At 44.4% G+C, this 19,744-nt stretch overlaps 3 protein-coding genes across 5 annotated transcripts; all 3 read right to left on the bottom strand.

Annotated features, from left to right (window-relative positions):
- Positions 1–2,126: 2,126 nt before the first annotated feature.
- Positions 2,127–5,373, bottom strand: LOC308692592 (uncharacterized protein). Its single transcript, XM_081368730.1, has 4 exons — positions 4,967–5,373; positions 4,027–4,158; positions 3,620–3,757; positions 2,127–3,364 (listed from the first exon to the last, which is right to left on the bottom strand). The coding sequence occupies exons 1-4, from the start codon at positions 5,049–5,051 to the stop codon at positions 2,469–2,471; spliced, it is 1,251 nt and encodes a 416-aa protein (XP_081224856.1). The 5' UTR covers positions 5,052–5,373; the 3' UTR covers positions 2,127–2,468.
- A 4,026-nt stretch (positions 5,374–9,399) lies between these two features.
- LOC308692591 (uncharacterized protein) lies at positions 9,400–12,490 on the bottom strand. 2 transcript variants are annotated; one of them, XM_081368729.1, is made up of 5 exons: positions 12,099–12,444; positions 11,159–11,290; positions 10,751–10,888; positions 9,677–10,498; positions 9,482–9,622 (listed from the first exon to the last, which is right to left on the bottom strand). In XM_081368729.1, the coding sequence occupies exons 1-5, from the start codon at positions 12,181–12,183 to the stop codon at positions 9,570–9,572; spliced, it is 1,230 nt and encodes a 409-aa protein (XP_081224855.1). In that variant the 5' UTR covers positions 12,184–12,444; the 3' UTR covers positions 9,482–9,569. The 2 variants fall into 2 exon arrangements, with proteins under 2 accessions (XP_081224854.1, XP_081224855.1); XM_081368728.1 differs by having other exon boundaries at positions 9,400–10,498; positions 12,099–12,490.
- A 4,091-nt stretch (positions 12,491–16,581) lies between these two features.
- LOC308692783 (uncharacterized protein) lies at positions 16,582–19,686 on the bottom strand. Of its 2 annotated transcripts, XM_081369159.1 has the most exons (5): positions 19,333–19,685; positions 18,393–18,524; positions 17,986–18,123; positions 16,888–17,730; positions 16,693–16,833 (listed from the first exon to the last, which is right to left on the bottom strand). In XM_081369159.1, exons 1-5 carry the CDS (start codon positions 19,415–19,417, stop codon positions 16,781–16,783), a joined length of 1,251 nt encoding a protein of 416 aa, XP_081225285.1. In that variant the 5' UTR covers positions 19,418–19,685; the 3' UTR covers positions 16,693–16,780. The 2 variants fall into 2 exon arrangements, with proteins under 2 accessions (XP_081225284.1, XP_081225285.1); XM_081369158.1 differs by having other exon boundaries at positions 16,582–17,730; positions 19,333–19,686.
- Between the last annotated feature and the right edge of the window lie 58 nt (positions 19,687–19,744).

Raw genomic sequence — 19,744 nt, 5'->3', positions numbered from 1 at the left:
ACCTGCTCACTTCAGGCTTGAAAAGAGATGTGGGTTGCCCAATTTTCCGTTTTAGAGAAAAAAGGAGTTTGTACAAAGCTCCTGGATGTCACAATTCCTGTCGCAAACAGACAAAGTGACAAGGAGCCACGTAGTCGGCAGGGTTCGAACCTGCGCGGGGAGACCCCAATGGATTTCGAGTCCATCGCCTTAACCTCTCGGCCACGACTACTCCCACCAGTGAGTCACATGCTCAGAGAACACCGGGGCCAACTATCAATGTGGATGGCGAAAATATTGTGTTGGCAACAACGTCAGTTCAACAACGTCTTCACCTACACGAAAAGATGCCATCATCCGGATTTGGACTGGGGATGCTGCGGGCACAACGCAGAGTACTAAATGCTATACAGAGAAAGCAATCTTTCCACTTGCCCCGGGCCTGCACATACAGAGTCAACGGCAAGCTTCAGCTCAGTTCTCTCAAAGTCCCCCACCACCGCTTGCTTAGACAGTAGGGACTTTAAGCAACAGCCTCTGGTGGAACGGCATTCTGTCGTTCTATTGCGCATGCGTGACATTAACTGCTACCTCGCGACGTTCTACTGTAACCGTCTACCACGGGAGAACAGCTGATTTGCCGTAGTCGTTACTACGTGACAGATTAAGAATATTAATGTTATGTTTTAGGTTATGTGGCATTGTAATCGTTTCTGTATATCATTAAATGCCAAAAGCAACCCTTCTCTTCCTTTTTAAAATCACTTCCTTTTTTTGTATTTTGTCTGATGATTAAATTACCCCTATGCCGTCCTCTTTACTGTCGCTTAGTGATCTTTGCGCTCTTTAGCTCTTTGCCATTGCCGGAACGGCAGTGTTGGGCAATCCACAGCTGTTGCTTAAAGTCCCTAGTAACCAAGCATTACAGCAGGCAAAACACCACCAAATGCTGGGAAATAACCCCGGCACATCTTATCTTGAAGAGGAAGACCACCTCTCTCAAAGGCTGGGAAGAGCACAGCAAGAGATTAGGGAAGGTTTCCTTGAACCCTGGACCCTCAGATTAAAAGTCTGATGCTCTACCATTTGAGCTAGCTGGGCTTTTGCCAGGGAACAGCCACTCCAGGGATATAACAGCACTTTCTCCTTAAAGTGTTCATGCTTTGTCAGCTTAAAGTTTGTGGTATTTAAGGATGAAGACCACAATTTATAAAGGGACGAGAGAGATAGGCTGCTCCTTCCAAAGCTAGGAACACTGCCATTGAAAGAGTGGAGTTTTTTTCATGGCATGTTGCTAACTCTAAGGTGGTTTCGACAAAAGAGCAATTGGGACATAATGAGTAGGTTTCTGTTTGACTTTTCTAAGAGAGAACGAATGCAACATTTCAAAACACTAATATCCAAGATTCTCCATAAAATGTAATGCGGCGTCTCTTGAGCTGCACAACATGAAGGCCATGAAGTTGTCGGGGGATGCCAAAGCCATTGTTCCGACAGCCTGAATAGAATGGCCAAAATCACATATGATCTGGGCCTTTTGAAACGATGCCCACTTCAGGCTTGAAAAGAGCCCAATGTCCGTGTTAGAAGAAAAAAAAAAGCAGCTCGTTCAAAGCTCCTAGATGTCACAATTCCTGTCGCAAACAGACGAAGAGCCACACAGTCGGCAGGGTTCAAACCTGCGCGGGGAGACCCCAATGGATTTCAAGTCCATCGCCATAACCTCTCAGCCACGACTACTGCAGTGCATCGTGCACACAGCAGCAACTGAACGTTACCCCAGATAGCCGTGCAGTGTGAAAAGAACAGTGACCCGACTACTTTGAAAATTGTGCAGTGTGAACTCGGCATTACAGGCATTCAGAACTCATTTGGTCGCAGGTAACTAAAGGGATCATCTGTTAATAGGCTTGAAGTTGCAACTTCCTAAAATAAAACGACCACTAGAAGACAATTTCACTAAAATGCTTCAGAATGCAGAAGACTATTGGTCAATAGACAATACTGGTTGAAACGTCACAGAATTCATAGAATTGTTCGTCCAATCATTGCATTTGGATTCAGACGTTTCCATGTCAACACCATCAACGCCGAAATGAATCTGCATCAGTCAGGTGGTACAACTAGAGCACTGCAAGTTGTTTACGTTCATTATCACTGTAATGTTATGCATTTTAGACATGAGGCAATTTAGTGCAGTCTTTCAACCTGTGACACGTTACAGACTCTACTGTGTGCGTTCAAGCATTTTGAAAGAGGCGTGGCTTTGGAGAGTTGGATCTCACGCATTGATTCCAATGAGCCATTATGTGAGAGAACAGCCAAACTAACACTGGAATACAAAAATCTAATTCCTTGTTTTCCCACTTTAAAAAAAAGAAAAAAGAAAAAGAAAGGAAATGGTCTTACAAGTGTGAGATTTATTTGGTGATAAACAGGGAAAACAACATACATCCAATGGTTAAATCAGCACTGCATGCATAGACACATTAATTATGGCCAGGACATTGGCCATAAGGGTCAGTTGGCTTGGGAGGTTCGGCTGCAGGCTTCATTGGAGGCGCTGCAGGCTTCACAGGAGGCTTCGGGGGTTCGCCTGCAGGCTTCATTGGAGGCTTGGGCGGTTCGGCCACAGGCTTCACAGGAGGCTTCGGGGGTTCGCCTGCAGGCTTCATTGGAGGCTTGGGCGGTTCAGCCACAGGCTTCATTGGAGGCTTCGGGGGTTCGGCCACAGGCTTCATTGGAGGCTTCGGGGGTTCGGCCGCAGGCTTCATTGGAGGCTTCGGGGGTTCGGCTGCAGGCTTCATTGGAGGCTTCGGGGGTTCGGCTGCAGGCTTCACTGGAGGCTTCGGGGGTTCCACTGCAGGCGTCACTGGCAGTTCGTCTAAAGGCTCCGAAGGTTCGGTAGAAGGCTCCGGCAGTTCAGCAGAAGGCTCCGGCATTTCTGTAGAAGGCTCCGGCAGTTCGGTAGAAGGCTCCGGCTCTTCGGTAGAAGGCTCCGGCTCTTCGGTAGAAGGCTCCACTGGAGGCTTTGGAGGTTCAGCTGCAGGCTTTCCTGGAGGCTTTGGAGGTTCAGCTGCAGGCTTTCCTGGAGGCTTTGGAGGTTCGGCTGCAGGCTTTCCTGGAGGCTTTGGAGGTTCGGCTGCAGGCTTCCCTGGAGGCTTTGGAGGTTCGGCTGCAGGCTTCCCTGGAGGCTTTGGAGGTTCGGCTGCAGGCTTCCCTGGAGGCTTTGGAGGTTCGGCTGCAGGCTTCCCTGGAGGCTTTGGAGGCTCGGCTGCAGGCTTCCCTGGAGGCTTTGGAGGTTCAACTGCAGGCTTCACTGGAGGCCTCGGCGGTTCGGCTGCAGGCTTTCCTGGAGGCCTCGGCGGTTCGGCTGCAGGCTTCACTGGATAGATACAGATCGTCAACTTCAGTCAGTCCGTTTAGAGGCATTCAGTCTCAGATACAGCACAAAACCCAAATACCAAGTTTTACACCTCTTAATTATTAATCATGATCGTATTATTAATCATATGAATTAATTTTGTAAAGCCATCCTGTGCTATTGGCTGAATACTTTTTACATTGAGAACGATTAATTATAAAACAAGACAAACTGAAATGAGGAAGCTGACCCAAACCCTAATATAATAACAAATACCTGCAAATGGATCCATACACTGATGTCCACATCCATTGCTGCAGCATTTCTCATTGTTCGGACAGTCACTGTCATAGTAACACAACTCTGTACACATTCCTGCTCCAGACTTTGTGCTTGGACACTCCCCTGCCTTTGCTGTTATAGAGACACATGACAGAGAAACCACATCACTGAATACTGAATGTCTCATACACTGTATGAAAGAAAATAAAAAAATAGATGATCGTAGGAGGATTTACCGGAATATTCAGTCCATCTACTTCATAGTTTCACGTTTAGTTCAATGTGTTACTCGCTGTTTCTTTGCAATTATTTGTGAAACTTGCTAGCAATTCCTGAGTGAAAACTTTTTCAGGGTTTTTTTCCTGGAAGACGTATAGCATGCATCAATAATTAAAACTCACTGAAAACAGGCGGCACACACGCGGACCCACAGGGAAATTGACAGCATTTGTGTCCTCCAGAGCAGTCTCTATCAGAAGTGCAATCTCGTCGGGAGGGCACGACCGTCAGCATCGCCGGACACTGACCAGACACTACAGAAGAGGATCATTAGGGGAGACCAGGAAGTGCTGTAATAGTTTGCTTCAGCATTTGCAAGTCAGGGGTTTTGCAATAAGTCTCAAACTTTGTAATATTCACACATTTATCTGCTTCAAGTCAAGTAGCTTAGAAATCTACCATTTTTCACTAAACCGCATCAATCAGTTTCAAAGACTGAGAGTGAAGTTACAACCTACCCCACTGTAGTAGAGGGAGTAATAGTGCAATGCTGATAGAAAGCATTGACATCAGTTAATTTGTTGTATACAAATTTACTGGTGTACATCTTCAAAAATGATGCCATCCCCATGACCACCCTCATTTCCGTTTAAGCATTTTAATAAGCTACTCAACAGAAAACAGAACAAATATAAAAACCCACTATATATGTAAAATGCAGAGTTATCGGCTATAATTAGCTCCCCACGTTATATTGTAGGCTTATGCATTTCTTAAAACAAACCAAAAAAGACTTTAGGCAAAAGTTTAAACTCAGGATTGATACAGTCCGGTAACAATTTTGCAGCCATATTATAAGACTAATGTGCGTGCTTAACAGTAAACAAAAGTGCCCATTAGTGATTATGTGGGTTTTACTTGTACAATGAAAAATGCATAAACTTATGACAGTTTGCATATTTATACTTTGCTTATTAAAACTAAACCAACATACAAAGATGAACTTCCACTTGACGTCTGTACTGTATTTTTGCAAGCAGATGTGTCGGAAATCAAATTTTGTAAGGCACTTTATTTATGCACTTCTTCGGGCTGCGTAATGAAGCTAAAAGAACTTCTCACCTAGGACTCCAGCGTCTGTTGTGCTTAAACAAGCAGACAGACACAATAAAACAGCACTAAACGAGCAGTACACTTGAGCTGTCATCCTCTCGACCTGCAATCTCAAAATCAACTCTGCTGCTGGAAGATGCACTGAATTAGTGAGTCAGGAGGGGCGGACAGCAAGGACCACAAAACTACAAAGAAAGACCCCTGTTGCTGCATCAAAATATCAGCTGAAACCCACAACAAACGCTACCAAAAGAGTTTAAAACACTTTTTGAAAATACATTTTTAAAGGGGGTCTGGGTAACTCTAACCCTAATGAAAATCACTTGCCTGCAGCTTTCTAATATAGCCTAATCTTGAAGACCTTGATTAGCTTGTTCAGGTGTGTTTGATTAGGGTTGGACGTCGTAATAATTACCGTAATTAGGAGATGATTGATTGTTTTTATGGCAACACTATCAACGGCAAATGAATCTGCAGTGGTCAGGTGGTACAGCGATCACGTGGTACAAGTCGGAGTTCTACCACAAGTTACAAGTTGTAATTAAGACTAAACTCCTACACCTAAACTCTCCAGGAAATGGATCTCTACTGGAGACGGGCATAAATCTGCATTGAACATCAAGAGACAAAGGGGCATGTCTAGAATTTGAATCTGAATTTTTCAATTGCTGATTGACTTGCCATGTAAATCCATGCAAGTAATTATGAATGAAAACAATGTTTCCAGCCACTGTAGTGAATATAGTGGAATACACAGCCATGGTTATATCATAGCCAATTTAATATTGGATGGTTTCGTATGGATTGCATAATCAGATAATATTTGTTCACTCAAGCTTTCTATAGACATATTTCTTATCGTGACCGAGGCAAGTAGCCTACAGAGTTTTGGTTCATTTCTGTGACGGAGACCGAGACGGCAGAAAGCGCACCCTGTTTGTTTTCTTTATTTTACAAAAGCACAACATTTAATTGTTATTGTGAGTGTACATAAGTAAAAGTTTGTTCGCGTTTGTCGAATGCTAATTTAAAGGGGGCCTATTATGCAAAATTCACTTTTGCATGCTGTTTGGACATAAATGTGTGTTGGCAGTGTGTGTACACAACCACCCAATAGTGATAAAAATCCACTCACTCCTTTTTTATTAATCCCCATAAATCATCAGCAGTGTCTCCCAACGACCTGTTTTCAGATTGCGACTTTAGTGACGTCACTAAAGCCACAGGCCCCGCCCACGAGTGTTGACAGACACTGCAGTTTTAACATAGACCCGCCCTGATCGAGTTCACAGCGAGTTGTACACATCCGCCATTGCTGCACTGACGAGAATGTCTCCTAAGCGTTGTAGGTGTTGTGTGGCTGGATGTATTAATCCACATAGCTCTCTCTCTATTTACTCCCGACATCTGAGGCAGACGCTGAAGACGTGGTGGAATTATTTTGTTTTCAAAGAAAATGCTCCCTCAACTCTCCCGAAATTCGTTTATGTCCTTACGCACATCTTATGCTGTGTTTACTCAGCTCTTACAGTGATTTTCTGGAGTAAAACTGACGCTTCATCTTTTGTGTGATGTACAATAAACTTTACTACACTCATCTGTATATTTTTGATCATCATTCGGACCTGGTCCGAAACAGCATACTTTACAGTGGTATGTAAGTTAGTATGTAGTGGATGCATACAAGCAGATGACAAATACGTTATAACCGTAATTAAACTAAACTATACCTGTTCCATCTCCATACAGCACTCTGACTCTGTAGGCATTATTGTCCGACTCCGAGTCGAAATGAACACCGTTACTGAGAGTTTCTGATATTATCATCATTCCGTGAGATGAAATTGTCCTGAGACTGAGCGCGAGGTCATGAAGCTCCGCCCCCTTTGCCGTGCAGCAGCAGCTTATTTGCATTTAAAGGGCACACACCAAAAAGTGACAATTTAAACATGCTGTTAAAAAAGGATCTGTTGGGTATTTTGAGCTAAAACTTCACATACACACTCTGGGGACATCAGAAATTCATTTTGCATCTTGTCCCCTTTAACATGCCCGAAATAAAATCAGATTTTAGAAGAATTTGTTGCGCCACTCGGACAGGTGTGCCAAAACACTGATTTATAAACTAACGACGTCTTCGCCTACACCAAAAACCTGCTCACTTCAGGCTTGAAAAGAGATGTGGGTTGCCCAATTTTCCGTTTTAGAGAAAAAAGGAGTTTGTACAAAGCTCCTGGATGTCACAATTCCTGTCGCAAACAGACAAAGTGACAAGGAGCCACGTAGTCGGCAGGGTTCGAACCTGCGCGGGGAGACCCCAATGGATTTCGAGTCCATCGCCTTAACCTCTCGGCCACGACTACTCCCACCAGTGAGTCACATGCTCAGAGAACACCGGGGCCAACTATCAATGTGGATGGCGAAAATATTGTGTTGGCAACAACGTCAGTTCAACAACGTCTTCACCTACACGAAAAGATGCCATCATCCGGATTTGGACTGGGGATGCTGCGGGCACAACGCAGAGTACTAAATGCTATACAGAGAAAGCAATCTTTCCACTTGCCCCGGGCCTGCACATACAGAGTCAACGGCAAGCTTCAGCTCAGTTCTCTCAAAGTCCCCCACCACCGCTTGCTTAGACAGTAGGGACTTTAAGCAACAGCCTCTGGTGGAACGGCATTCTGTCGTTCTATTGCGCATGCGTGACATTAACTGCTACCTCGCGACGTTCTACTGTAACCGTCTACCACGGGAGAACAGCTGATTTGCCGTAGTCGTTACTACGTGACAGATTAAGAATATTAATGTTATGTTTTAGGTTATGTGGCATTGTAATCGTTTCTGTATATCATTAAATGCCAAAAGCAACCCTTCTCTTCCTTTTTAAAATCACTTCCTTTTTTTGTATTTTGTCTGATGATTAAATTACCCCTATGCCGTCCTCTTTACTGTCGCTTAGTGATCTTTGCGCTCTTTAGCTCTTTGCCATTGCCGGAACGGCAGTGTTGGGCAATCCACAGCTGTTGCTTAAAGTCCCTAGTAACCAAGCATTACAGCAGGCAAAACACCACCAAATGCTGGGAAATAACCCCGGCACATCTTATCTTGAAGAGGAAGACCACCTCTCTCAAAGGCTGGGAAGAGCACAGCAAGAGATTAGGGAAGGTTTCCTTGAACCCTGGACCCTCAGATTAAAAGTCTGATGCTCTACCATTTGAGCTAGCTGGGCTTTTGCCAGGGAACAGCCACTCCAGGGATATAACAGCACTTTCTCCTTAAAGTGTTCATGCTTTGTCAGCTTAAAGTTTGTGGTATTAAAGGATGAAGACCACAATTTATAAAGGGACGAGAGAGATAGGCTGCTCCTTCCAAAGCTAGGAACACTGCCATTGAAAGAGTGGAGTTTTTTTCATGGCATGTTGCTAACTCTAAGGTGGTTTCGACAAAAGAGCAATTGGGACATAATGAGTAGGTTTCTGTTTGACTTTTCTAAGAGAGAACGAATGCAACATTTCAAAACACTAATATCCAAGATTCTCCATAAAATATAATGCGGCGTCTCTTGAGCTGCACAACATGAAGGCCATGAAGTTGTCGGGGGATGCCAAAGCCATTGTTCCGACAGCCTGAATAGAATGGCCAAAATCACATATGATCTGGGCCTTTTGAAACGATGCCCACTTCAGGCTTGAAAAGAGCCCAATGTCCGTGTTAGAAGAAAAAAAAAAGCAGCTCGTACAAAGCTCCTAGATGTCACAATTCCTGTCGCAAACAGACGAAGAGCCACACAGTCGGCAGGGTTCGAACCTGCGCGGGGAGACCCCAATGGATTTCAAGTCCATCGCCATAACCTCTCAGCCACGACTACTGCAGTGCATCGTGCACACAGCAGCAACTGAACGTTACCCCAGATAGCCGTGCAGTGTGAAAAGAACAGTGACCCGACTACTTTGAAAATTGTGCAGTGTGAACTCGGCATTACAGGCATTCAGAACTCATTTGGTCGCAGGTAACTAAAGGGATCATCTGTTAATAGGCTTGAAGTTGCAACTTCCTAAAATAAAACGACCACTAGAAGACAATTTCACTAAAATGCTTCAGAATGCAGAAGACTATTGGTCAATAGACAATACTGGTTGAAACGTCACAGAATTCATAGAATTGTTCGTCCAATCATTGCATTTGGATTCAGACGTTTCCATGTCAACACCATCAACGCCGAAATGAATCTGCATCAGTCAGGTGGTACAACTAGAGCACTGCAAGTTGTTTACGTTCATTATCACTGTAATGTTATGCATTTTAGACATGAGGCAATTTAGTGCAGTCTTTCAACCTGTGACACGTTACAGACTCTACTGTGTGCGTTCAAGCATTTTGAAAGAGGCGTGGCTTTGGAGAGTTGGATCTCACGCATTGATTCCAATGAGCCATTATGTGAGAGAACAGCCAAACTAACACTGGAATACAAAAATCTAATTCCTTGTTTTCCCACTTTAAAAAAAAAAGAAAAAAGGAAATGGTCTTACAAGTGTGAGATTTATTTGGTGATAAACAGGGAAAACAACATACATCCAATGGTTAAATCAGCACTGCATGCATAGACACATTAATTATGGCCAGGACATTGGCCATAAGGGTCAGTTGGCTTGGGAGGTTCGGCTGCAGGCTTCATTGGAGGCGCTGCAGGCTTCACAGGAGGCTTCGGGGGTTCGCCTGCAGGCTTCATTGGAGGCTTGGGCGGTTCGGCCACAGGCTTCACAGGAGGCTTCGGGGGTTCGCCTGCAGGCTTCATTGGAGGCTTGGGCGGTTCAGCCACAGGCTTCATTGGAGGCTTCGGTGGTTCGGCCGCAGGCTTCATTGGAGGCTTCGGGGGTTCGGCCGCAGGCTTCATTGGAGGCTTCGGGGGTTCGGCCGCAGGCTTCATTGGAGGCTTCGGGGGTTCGGCCGCAGGCTTCATTGGAGGCTTCGGGGGTTCGGCCGCAGGCTTCACTGGAGGCTTCGGGGGTTCCACTGCAGGCGTCACTGGCAGTTCACCTAAAGGCTCCGAAGGTTCGGTAGAAGGCTCCGGCAGTTCAGCAGAAGGCTCCGGCATTTCTGTAGAAGGCTCCGGCAGTTCGGTAGAAGGCTCCGGCTCTTCGGTAGAAGGCTCCGGCTCTTCGGTAGAAGGCTCCACTGGAGGCTTTGGAGGTTCAGCTGCAGGCTTTCCTGGAGGCTTTGGAGGTTCAGCTGCAGGCTTTCCTGGAGGCTTTGGAGGTTCGGCTGCAGGCTTTCCTGGAGGCTTTGGAGGTTCGGCTGCAGGCTTTCCTGGAGGCTTTGGAGGTTCGGCTGCAGGCTTCCCTGGAGGCTTTGGAGGCTCGGCTGCAGGCTTCCCTGGAGGCTTTGGAGGCTCGGCTGCAGGCTTCCCTGGAGGCTTTGGAGGCTCGGCTGCAGGCTTCCCTGGAGGCTTTGGAGGTTCAACTGCAGGCTTCACTGGAGGCCTCGGCGGTTCGGCTGCAGGCTTTCCTGGAGGCCTCGGCGGTTCGGCTGCAGGCTTCACTGGATAGATACAGATCGTCAACTTCAGTCAGTCCGTTTAGAGGCATTCAGTCTCAGATACAGCACAAAACCCAAATACCAAGTTTTACACCTCTTAATTATTAATCATGATCGTATTATTAATCATATGAATTAATTTTGTAAAGCCATCCTGTGCTATTGGCTGAATACTTTTTACATTGAGAACGATTAATTATAAAACAAGACAAACTGAAATGAGGAAGCTGACCCAAACCCTAATATAACAAATACCTGCAAATGGATCCATACACTGATGTCCACATCCATTGCTGCAGCATTTCTCATTGTTCGGACAGTCACTGTCATAGTAACACAACTCTGCACACATTCCTGCTCCAGACTTTGTGCTTGGACACTCCCCTGCCTTTGCTGTTATAGAGACACATGACAGAGAAACCACATCACTGAATACTGAATGTCTCATACACTGTATGAAAGAAAATAAAAAAATAGATGATCGTAGGAGGATTTACCGGAATATTCAGTCCATCTACTTCATAGTTTCACGTTTAGTTCAATATGTTACTCGCTGTTTCTTTGCAATTATTTGTGAAACTTGCTAGCAATTCCTGAGTGAAAACTTTTTCAGGGTTTTTTTTCCTGGAAGACGTATAGCATGCATCAATAATTAAAACTCACTGAAAACAGGCGGCACACACGCGGACCCACAGGGAAATTGACAGCATTTGTGTCCTCCAGAGCAGTCTCTATCAGAAGTGCAATCTCGTCGGGAGGGCACGACCGTCAGCATCGCCGGACACTGACCAGACACTACAGAAGAGGATCATTAGGGGAGACCAGGAAGTGCTGTAATAGTTTGCTTCAGCATTTGCAAGTCAGGGGTTTTGCAATAAGTCTCAAACTTTGTAATATTCACACATTTATCTGCTTCAAGTCAAGTAGCTTAGAAATCTACCATTTTTCACTAAACCGCATCAATCAGTTTCAAAGACTGAGAGTGAAGTTACAACCTACCCCACTGTAGTAGAGGGAGTAATAGTGCAATGCTGATAGAAAGCATTGACATCAGTTAATTTGTTGTATACAAATTTACTGGTGTACATCTTCAAAAATGATGCCATCCCCATGACCACCCTCATTTCCGTTTAAGCATTTTAATAAGCTACTCAACAGAAAACAGAACAAATATAAAAACCCACTATATATGTAAAATGCAGAGTTATCGGCTATAATTAGCTCCCCACGTTATATTGTAGGCTTATGCATTTCTTAAAACAAACCAAAAAAGACTTTAGGCAAAAGTTTAAACTCAGGATTGATACAGTCCGGTAACAATTTTGCAGCCATATTATAAGACTAATGTGCGTGCTTAACAGTAAACAAAAGTGCCCATTAGTGATTATGTGGGTTTTACTTGTACAATGAAAAATGCATAAACTTATGACAGTTTGCATATTTATACTTTGCTTATTAAAACTAAACCAACATACAAAGATGAACTTCCACTTGACGTCTGTACTGTATTTTTGCAAGCAGATGTGTCGGAAATCAAATTTTGTAAGGCACTTTATTTATGCACTTCTTCGGGCTGCGTAATGAAGCTAAAAGAACTTCTCACCTAGGACTCCAGCGTCTGTTGTGCTTAAACAAGCAGACAGACACAATAAAACAGCACTAAACGAGCAGTACACTTGAGCTGTCATCCTCTCGACCTGCAATCTCAAAATCAACTCTGCTGCTGGAAGATGCACTGAATTAGTGAGTCAGGAGGGGCGGACAGCAAGGACTACAAAACTACAAAGAAAGACCCCTGTTGCTGCATCAAAATATCAGCTGAAACCCACAACAAACGCTACCAAAAGAGTTTAAAACACTTTTTGAAAATACATTTTTAAAGGGGGTCTGGGTAACTCTAACCCTAATGAAAATCACTTCTTCTTCTTCTTCATTTGGTGTTTTATGGCGGTTGGCAAACCAACTTCCGGTGCATTTAATGAAAATCACTTGCCTGCAGCTTTCTAATATAGCCTAATCTTGAAGACCTTGATTAGCTTGTTCAGGTGTGTTTGATTAGGGTTGGACGTCGTAATAATTACCGTAATTAGGAGATGATTGATTGTTTTTATGGCAACACTATCAACGGCAAATGAATCTGCAGTGGTCAGGTGGTACAGCGATCACGTGGTACAAGTCGGAGTTCTACCACAAGTTACAAGTTGTAATTAAGACTAAACTCCTACACCTAAACTCTCCAGGAAATGGATCTCTACTGGAGACGGGCATAAATCTGCATTGAACATCAAGAGACAAAGGGGCATGTCTAGAATTTGAATCTGAATTTTTCAATTGCTGATTGACTTGCCATGTAAATCCATGCAAGTAATTATGAATGAAAACAATGTTTCCAGCCACTGTAGTGAATATAGTGGAATACACAGCCATGGTTATATCATAGCCAATTTAATATTGGATGGTTTCGTATGGATTGCATAATCAGATAATATTTGTTCACTCAAGCTTTCTATAGACATATTTCTTATCGTGACCGAGGCAAGTAGCCTACAGAGTTTTGGTTAATTTCTGTGACGGAGACCGAGACGGCAGAAAGCGCACCCTGTTTGTTTTCTTTATTTTACAAAAGCACAACATTTAATTGTTATTGTGAGTGTACATAAGTAAAAGTTTGTTCGCGTTTGTCGAATGCTAATTTAAAGGGGGCCTATTATGCAAAATTCACTTTTGCATGCTGTTTGGACATAAATGTGTGTTGGCAGTGTGTGTACACAACCACCCAATAGTGATAAAAATCCACTCACTCCTTTTTTATTAATCCCCATAAATCATCAGCAGTGTCTCCCAACGACCTGTTTTCAGATTGCGACTTTAGTGACGTCACTAAAGCCACAGGCCCCGCCCACGAGTGTTGACAGACACTGCAGTTTTAACATAGACCCGCCCTGATCGAGTTCACAGCGAGTTGTACACATCCGCCATTGCTGCACTGACGAGAATGTCTCCTAAGCGTTGTAGGTGTTGTGTGGCTGGATGTATTAATCCACATAGCTCTCTCTCTATTTACTCCCGACATCTGAGGCAGACGCTGAAGACGTGGTGGAATTATTTTGTTTTCAAAGAAAATGCTCCCTCAACTCTACCGAAATTCGTTTATGTCCTTACGCACATCTTATGCTGTGTTTACTCAGCTCTTACAGTGATTTTCTGGAGTAAAACTGACGCTTCATCTTTTGTGTGATGTACAATAAACTTTACTACACTCATCTGTATATTTTTGATCATCATTCGGACCTGGTCCGAAACAGCATACTTTACAGTGGTATGTAAGTTAGTATGTAGTGGATGCATACAAGCAGATGACAAATACGTTATAACCGTAATTAAACTAAACTATACCTGTTCCATCTCCATACAGCACTCTGACTCTGTAGGCATTATTGTCCGACTCCGAGTCGAAATGAACACCGTTACTGAGAGTTTCTGATATTATCATCATTCCGTGAGATGAAATTGTCCTGAGACTGAGCGCGAGCTCATGAAGCTCCGCCCCCTTTGCCGTGCAGCAGCAGCTTATTTGCATTTAAAGGGCACACACCAAAAAGTGACAATTTAAACATGCTGTTAAAAAAGGATCTGTTGGGTATTTTGAGCTAAAACTTCACATACACACTCTGGGGACATCAGAAATTCATTTTGCATCTTGTCCCCTTTAACATGCCCGAAATAAAATCAGATTTTAGAAGAATTTGTTGCGCCACTCGGACAGGTGTGCCAAAACACTGATTTATAAACTAACGACGTCTTCGCCTACACCAAAAACCTGCTCACTTCAGGCTTGAAAAGAGATGTGGGTTGCCCAATTTTCCGTTTTAGAGAAAAAAGGAGTTTGTACAAAGCTCCTGGATGTCACAATTCCTGTCGCAAACAGACAAAGTGACAAGGAGCCACGTAGTCGGCAGGGTTCGAACCTGCGCGGGGAGACCCCAATGGATTTCGAGTCCATCGCCTTAACCTCTCGGCCACGACTACTCCCACCAGTGAGTCACATGCTCAGAGAACACCGGGGCCAACTATCAATGTGGATGGCGAAAATATTGTGTTGGCAACAACGTCAGTTCAACAACGTCTTCACCTACACGAAAAGATGCCATCATCCGGATTTGGACTGGGGATGCTGCGGGCACAACGCAGAGTACTAAATGCTATACAGAGAAAGCAATCTTTCCACTTGCCCCGGGCCTGCACATACAGAGTCAACGGCAAGCTTCAGCTCAGTTCTCTCAAAGTCCCCCACCACCGCTTGCTTAGACAGTAGGGATTTTAAGCAACAGCCTCTGGTGGAACGGCATTCTGTCGTTCTATTGCGCATGCGTGACATTAACTGCTACCTCGCGACGTTCTACTGTAACCGTCTACCACGGGAGAACAGCTGATTTGCCGTAGTCGTTACTACGTGACAGATTAAGAATATTAATGTTATGTTTTAGGTTATGTGGCATTGTAATCGTTTCTGTATATCATTAAATGCCAAAAGCAACCCTTCTCTTCCTTTTTAAAATCACTTCCTTTTTTTGTATTATGTCTGATGATTAAATTACCCCTATGCCGTCCTCTTTACTGTCGCTTAGTGATCTTTGCGCTCTTTAGCTCTTTGCCATTGCCGGAACGGCAGTGTTGGGCAATCCACAGCTGTTGCTTAAAGTCCCTAGTAACCAAGCATTACAGCAGGCAAAACACCACCAAATGCTGGGAAATAACCCCGGCACATCTTATCTTGAAGAGGAAGACCACCTCTCTCAAAGGCTGGGAAGAGCACAGCAAGAGATTAGGGAAGGTTTCCTTGAACCCTGGACCCTCAGATTAAAAGTCTGATGCTCTACCATTTGAGCTAGCTGGGCTTTTGCCAGGGAACAGCCACTCCAGGGATATAACAGCACTTTCTCCTTAAAGTGTTCATGCTTTGTCAGCTTAAAGTTTGTGGTATTAAAGGATGAAGACCACAATTTATAAAGGGACGAGAGAGATAGGCTGCTCCTTCCAAAGCTAGGAACACTGCCATTGAAAGAGTGGAGTTTTTTTCATGGCATGTTGCTAACTCTAAGGTGGTTTCGACAAAAGAGCAATTGGGACATAATGAGTAGGTTTCTGTTTGACTTTTCTAAGAGAGAACGAATGCAACATTTCAAAACACTAATATCCAAGATTCTCCATAAAATATAATGCGGCGTCTCTTGAGCTGCACAACATGAAGGCCATGAAGTTGTCGGGGGATGCCAAAGCCATTGTTCCGACAGCCTGAATAGAATGGCCAAAATCACATATGATCTGGGCCTTTTGAAATGATGCCCACTTCAGGCTTGAAAAGAGCCCAATGTCCGTGTTAGAAGAAAAAAAAAGCAGCTCGTACAAAGCTCCTAGATGTCACAATTCCTGTCGCAAACAGACGAAGAGCCACACAGTCGGCAGGGTTCGAACCTGCGCGGGGAGACCCCAATGGATTTCAAGTCCATCGCCATAACCTCTCAGCCACGACTACTGCAGTGCATCGTGCACACAGCAGCAACTGAACGTTACCCCAGATAGCCGTGCAGTGTGAAAAGAACAGTGACCCGACTACTTTGAAAATTGTGCAGTGTGAACTCGGCATTACAGGCATTCAGAACTCATTTGGTCGCAGGTAACTAAAGGGATCATCTGTTAATAGGCTTGAAGTTGCAACTTCCTAAAATAAAACGACCACTAGAAGACAATTTCACTAAAATGCTTCAGAATGCAGAAGACTATTGGTCAATAGACAATACTGGTTGAAACGTCACAGAATTCATAGAATTGTTCGTCCGATCATTGCATTTGGATTCAGACGTTTCCATGTCAACACCATCAACGCCGAAATGAATCTGCATCAGTCAGGTGGTACAACTAGAGCACTGCAAGTTGTTTACGTTCATTATCACTGTAATGTTATGCATTTTAGACATGAGGCAATTTAGTGCAGTCTTTCAACCTGTGACACGTTACAGACTCTACTGTGTGCGTTCAAGCATTTTGAAAGAGGCGTGGCTTTGGAGAGTTGGATCTCACGCATTGATTCCAATGAGCCATTATGTGAGAGAACAGCCAAACTAACACTGGAATACAAAAATCTAATTCCTTGTTTTCCCACTTTAAAAAAAAGAAAAAAGAAAAAGAAAGGAAATGGTCTTACAAGTGTGAGATTTATTTGGTGATAAACAGGGAAAACAACATACATCCAATGGTTAAATCAGCACTGCATGCATAGACACATTAATTATGGCCAGGACATTGGCCATAAGGGTCAGTTGGCTTGGGAGGTTCGGCTGCAGGCTTCATTGGAGGCGCTGCAGGCTTCACAGGAGGCTTCGGGGGTTCGCCTGCAGGCTTCATTGGAGGCTTGGGCGGTTCGGCCACAGGCTTCACAGGAGGCTTCGGGGGTTCGCCTGCAGGCTTCATTGGAGGCTTGGGCGGTTCAGCCACAGGCTTCATTGGAGGCTTGGGCGGTTCGGCCACAGGCTTCACAGGAGGCTTCGGGGGTTCGCCTGCAGGCTTCATTGGAGGCTTGGGCGGTTCAGCCACAGGCTTCATTGGAGGCTTCGGGGGTTCGGCCGCAGGCTTCATTGGAGGCTTCGGGGGTTCGGCCGCAGGCTTCACTGGAGGCTTCGGGGGTTCCACTGCAGGCGTCACTGGCAGTTCGTCTAAAGGCTCCGAAGGTTCGGTAGAAGGCTCCGGCAGTTCAGCAGAAGGCTCCGGCATTTCGGTAGAAGGCTCCGGCAGTTCGGTAGAAGGCTCCGGCTCTTCGGTAAAAGGCTCCGGCTCTTCGGTAGAAGGCTCCGGCTCTTCGGTAGAAGGCTCCACTGGAGGCTTTGGAGGTTCAGCTGCAGGCTTTCCTGGAGGCTTTGGAGATTCAGCTGCAGGCTTTCCTGGAGGCTTTGGAGGTTCGGCTGCAGGCTTTCCTGGAGGCTTTGGAGGTTCGGCTGCAGGCTTTCCTGGAGGCTTTGGAGGTTCGGCTGCAGGCTTCCCTGGAGGCTTTGGAGGTTCGGCTGCAGGCTTCCCTGGAGGCTTTGGAGGCTCGGCTGCAGGCTTCCCTGGAGGCTTTGGAGGCTCGGCTGCAGGCTTCCCTGGAGGCTTTGGAGGTTCAACTGCAGGCTTCACTGGAGGCCTCGGCGGTTCGGCTGCAGGCTTTCCTGGAGGCCTCGGCGGTTCGGCTGCAGGCTTCACTGGATAGATACAGATCGTCAACTTCAGTCAGTCCGTTTAGAGGCATTCAGTCTCAGATACAGCACAAAACCCAAATACCAAGTTTTACACCTCTTAATTATTAATCATGATCGTATTATTAATCATATGAATTAATTTTGTAAAGCCATCCTGTGCTATTGGCTGAATACTTTTTACATTGAGAACGATTAATTATAAAACAAGACAAACTGAAATGAGGAAGCTGACCCAAACCCTAATATAATAACAAATACCTGCAAATGGATCCATACACTGATGTCCACATCCATTGCTGCAGCATTTCTCATTGTTCGGACAGTCACTGTCATAGTAACACAACTCTGCACACATTCCTGCTCCAGACTTTGTGCTTGGACACTCCCCTGCCTTTGCTGTTATAGAGACACATGACAGAGAAACCACATCACTGAATACTGAATGTCTCATACACTGTATGAAAGAAAATAAAAAAATAGATGATCGTAGGAGGATTTACCGGAATATTCAGTCCATCTACTTCATAGTTTCACGTTTAGTTCAATATGTTACTCGCTGTTTCTTTGCAATTATTTGTGAAACTTGCTAGCAATTCCTGAGTGAAAACTTTTTCAGGGTTTTTTTCCTGGAAGACGTATAGCATGCATCAATAATTAAAACTCACTGAAAACAGGCGGCACACACGCGGACCCACAGGGAAATTGACAGCATTTGTGTCCTCCAGAGCAGTCTCTATCAGAAGTGCAATCTCGTCGGGAGGGCACGACCGTCAGCATCGCCGGACACTGACCAGACACTACAGAAGAGGATCATTAGGGGAGACCAGGAAGTGCTGTAATAGTTTGCTTCAGCATTTGCAAGTCAGGGGTTTTGCAATAAGTCTCAAACTTTGTAATATTCACACATTTATCTGCTTCAAGTCAAGTAGCTTAGAAATCTACCATTTTTCACTAAACCGCATCAATCAGTTTCAAAGACTGAGAGTGAAGTTACAACCTACCCCACTGTAGTAGAGGGAGTAATAGTGCAATGCTGATAGAAAGCATTGACATCAGTTAATTTGTTGTATACAAATTTACTGGTGTACATCTTCAAAAATGATGCCATCCCCATGACCACCCTCATTTCCGTTTAAGCATTTTAATAAGCTACTCAACAGAAAACAGAACAAATATAAAAACCCACTATATATGTAAAATGCAGAGTTATCGGCTATAATTAGCTCCCCACGTTATATTGTAGGCTTATGCATTTCTTAAAAAAAAACAAAAAAGACTTTAGGCAAAAGTTTAAACTCAGGATTGATACAGTCCGGTAACAATTTTGCAGCCATATTATAAGACTAATGTGCGTGCTTAACAGTAAACAAAAGTGCCCATTAGTGATTATGTGGGTTTTACTTGTACAATGAAAAATGCATAAACTTATGACAGTTTGCATATTTATACTTTGCTTATTAAAACTAAACCAACATACAAAGATGAACTTCCACTTGACGTCTGTACTGTATTTTTGCAAGCAGATGTGTCGGAAATCAAATTTTGTAAGGCACTTTATTTATGCACTTCTTCGGGCTGCGTAATGAAGCTAAAAGAACTTCTCACCTAGGACTCCAGCGTCTGTTGTGCTTAAACAAGCAGACAGACACAATAAAACAGCACTAAACGAGCAGTACACTTGAGCTGTCATCCTCTCGACCTGCAATCTCAAAATCAACTCTGCTGCTGGAAGATGCACTGAATTAGTGAGTCAGGAGGGGCGGACAGCAAGGACCACAAAACTACAAAGAAAGACCCCTGTTGCTGCATCAAAATATCAGCTGAAACCCACAACAAACGCTACCAAAAGAGTTTAAAACACTTTTTGAAAATACATTTTTAAAGGGGGTCTGGGTAACTCTAACCCTAATGAAAATCACTTGCCTGCAGCTTTCTAATATAGCCTAATCTTGAAGACCTTGATTAGCTTGTTCAGGTGTGTTTGATTAGGGTTGGACGTCGTAATAATTACCGTAAT

The sequence above is a fragment of the Scardinius erythrophthalmus genome (assembly GCF_964197995.2).
Source record: "Scardinius erythrophthalmus genome assembly, chromosome: 6".
NCBI classification, from domain to species: Eukaryota; Metazoa; Chordata; class Actinopteri; order Cypriniformes; family Leuciscidae; genus Scardinius; species Scardinius erythrophthalmus.
Note: the sequence above shows the minus strand (reverse complement) of the source record. Positions and strands in the feature narration are given on the sequence as shown.

What these genes read in the sequence shown, in the direction of transcription:
- LOC308692592 (XM_081368730.1), bottom strand. Translation starts at nt 5,051, where the DNA reads ATGACAGCTCAAGTGTACTGCTCGTTTAGTGCTGTTTTATTGTGTCTG. An exon ending in GTGTGTGCCGCCTGTTTTCA is followed by an intron (nt 3,758 to 4,026) that starts GTGAGTTTTAAT and finishes TCTCTATAACAG; the next exon opens with CAAAGGCAGGGGAGTGTCCA. An exon ending in GTGTATGGATCCATTTGCAG is followed by an intron (nt 3,365 to 3,619) that starts GTATTTGTTATT and finishes GTATCTATCCAG; the next exon opens with TGAAGCCTGCAGCCGAACCG.
- LOC308692783 (XM_081369158.1), bottom strand. Translation starts at nt 19,417, where the DNA reads ATGACAGCTCAAGTGTACTGCTCGTTTAGTGCTGTTTTATTGTGTCTG. An exon ending in GTGTGTGCCGCCTGTTTTCA is followed by an intron (nt 18,124 to 18,392) that starts GTGAGTTTTAAT and finishes TCTCTATAACAG; the next exon opens with CAAAGGCAGGGGAGTGTCCA. An exon ending in GTGTATGGATCCATTTGCAG is followed by an intron (nt 17,731 to 17,985) that starts GTATTTGTTATT and finishes GTATCTATCCAG; the next exon opens with TGAAGCCTGCAGCCGAACCG.
- LOC308692591 (XM_081368728.1), bottom strand. Translation starts at nt 12,183, where the DNA reads ATGACAGCTCAAGTGTACTGCTCGTTTAGTGCTGTTTTATTGTGTCTG. An exon ending in GTGTGTGCCGCCTGTTTTCA is followed by an intron (nt 10,889 to 11,158) that starts GTGAGTTTTAAT and finishes TCTCTATAACAG; the next exon opens with CAAAGGCAGGGGAGTGTCCA. An exon ending in GTGTATGGATCCATTTGCAG is followed by an intron (nt 10,499 to 10,750) that starts GTATTTGTTATA and finishes GTATCTATCCAG; the next exon opens with TGAAGCCTGCAGCCGAACCG.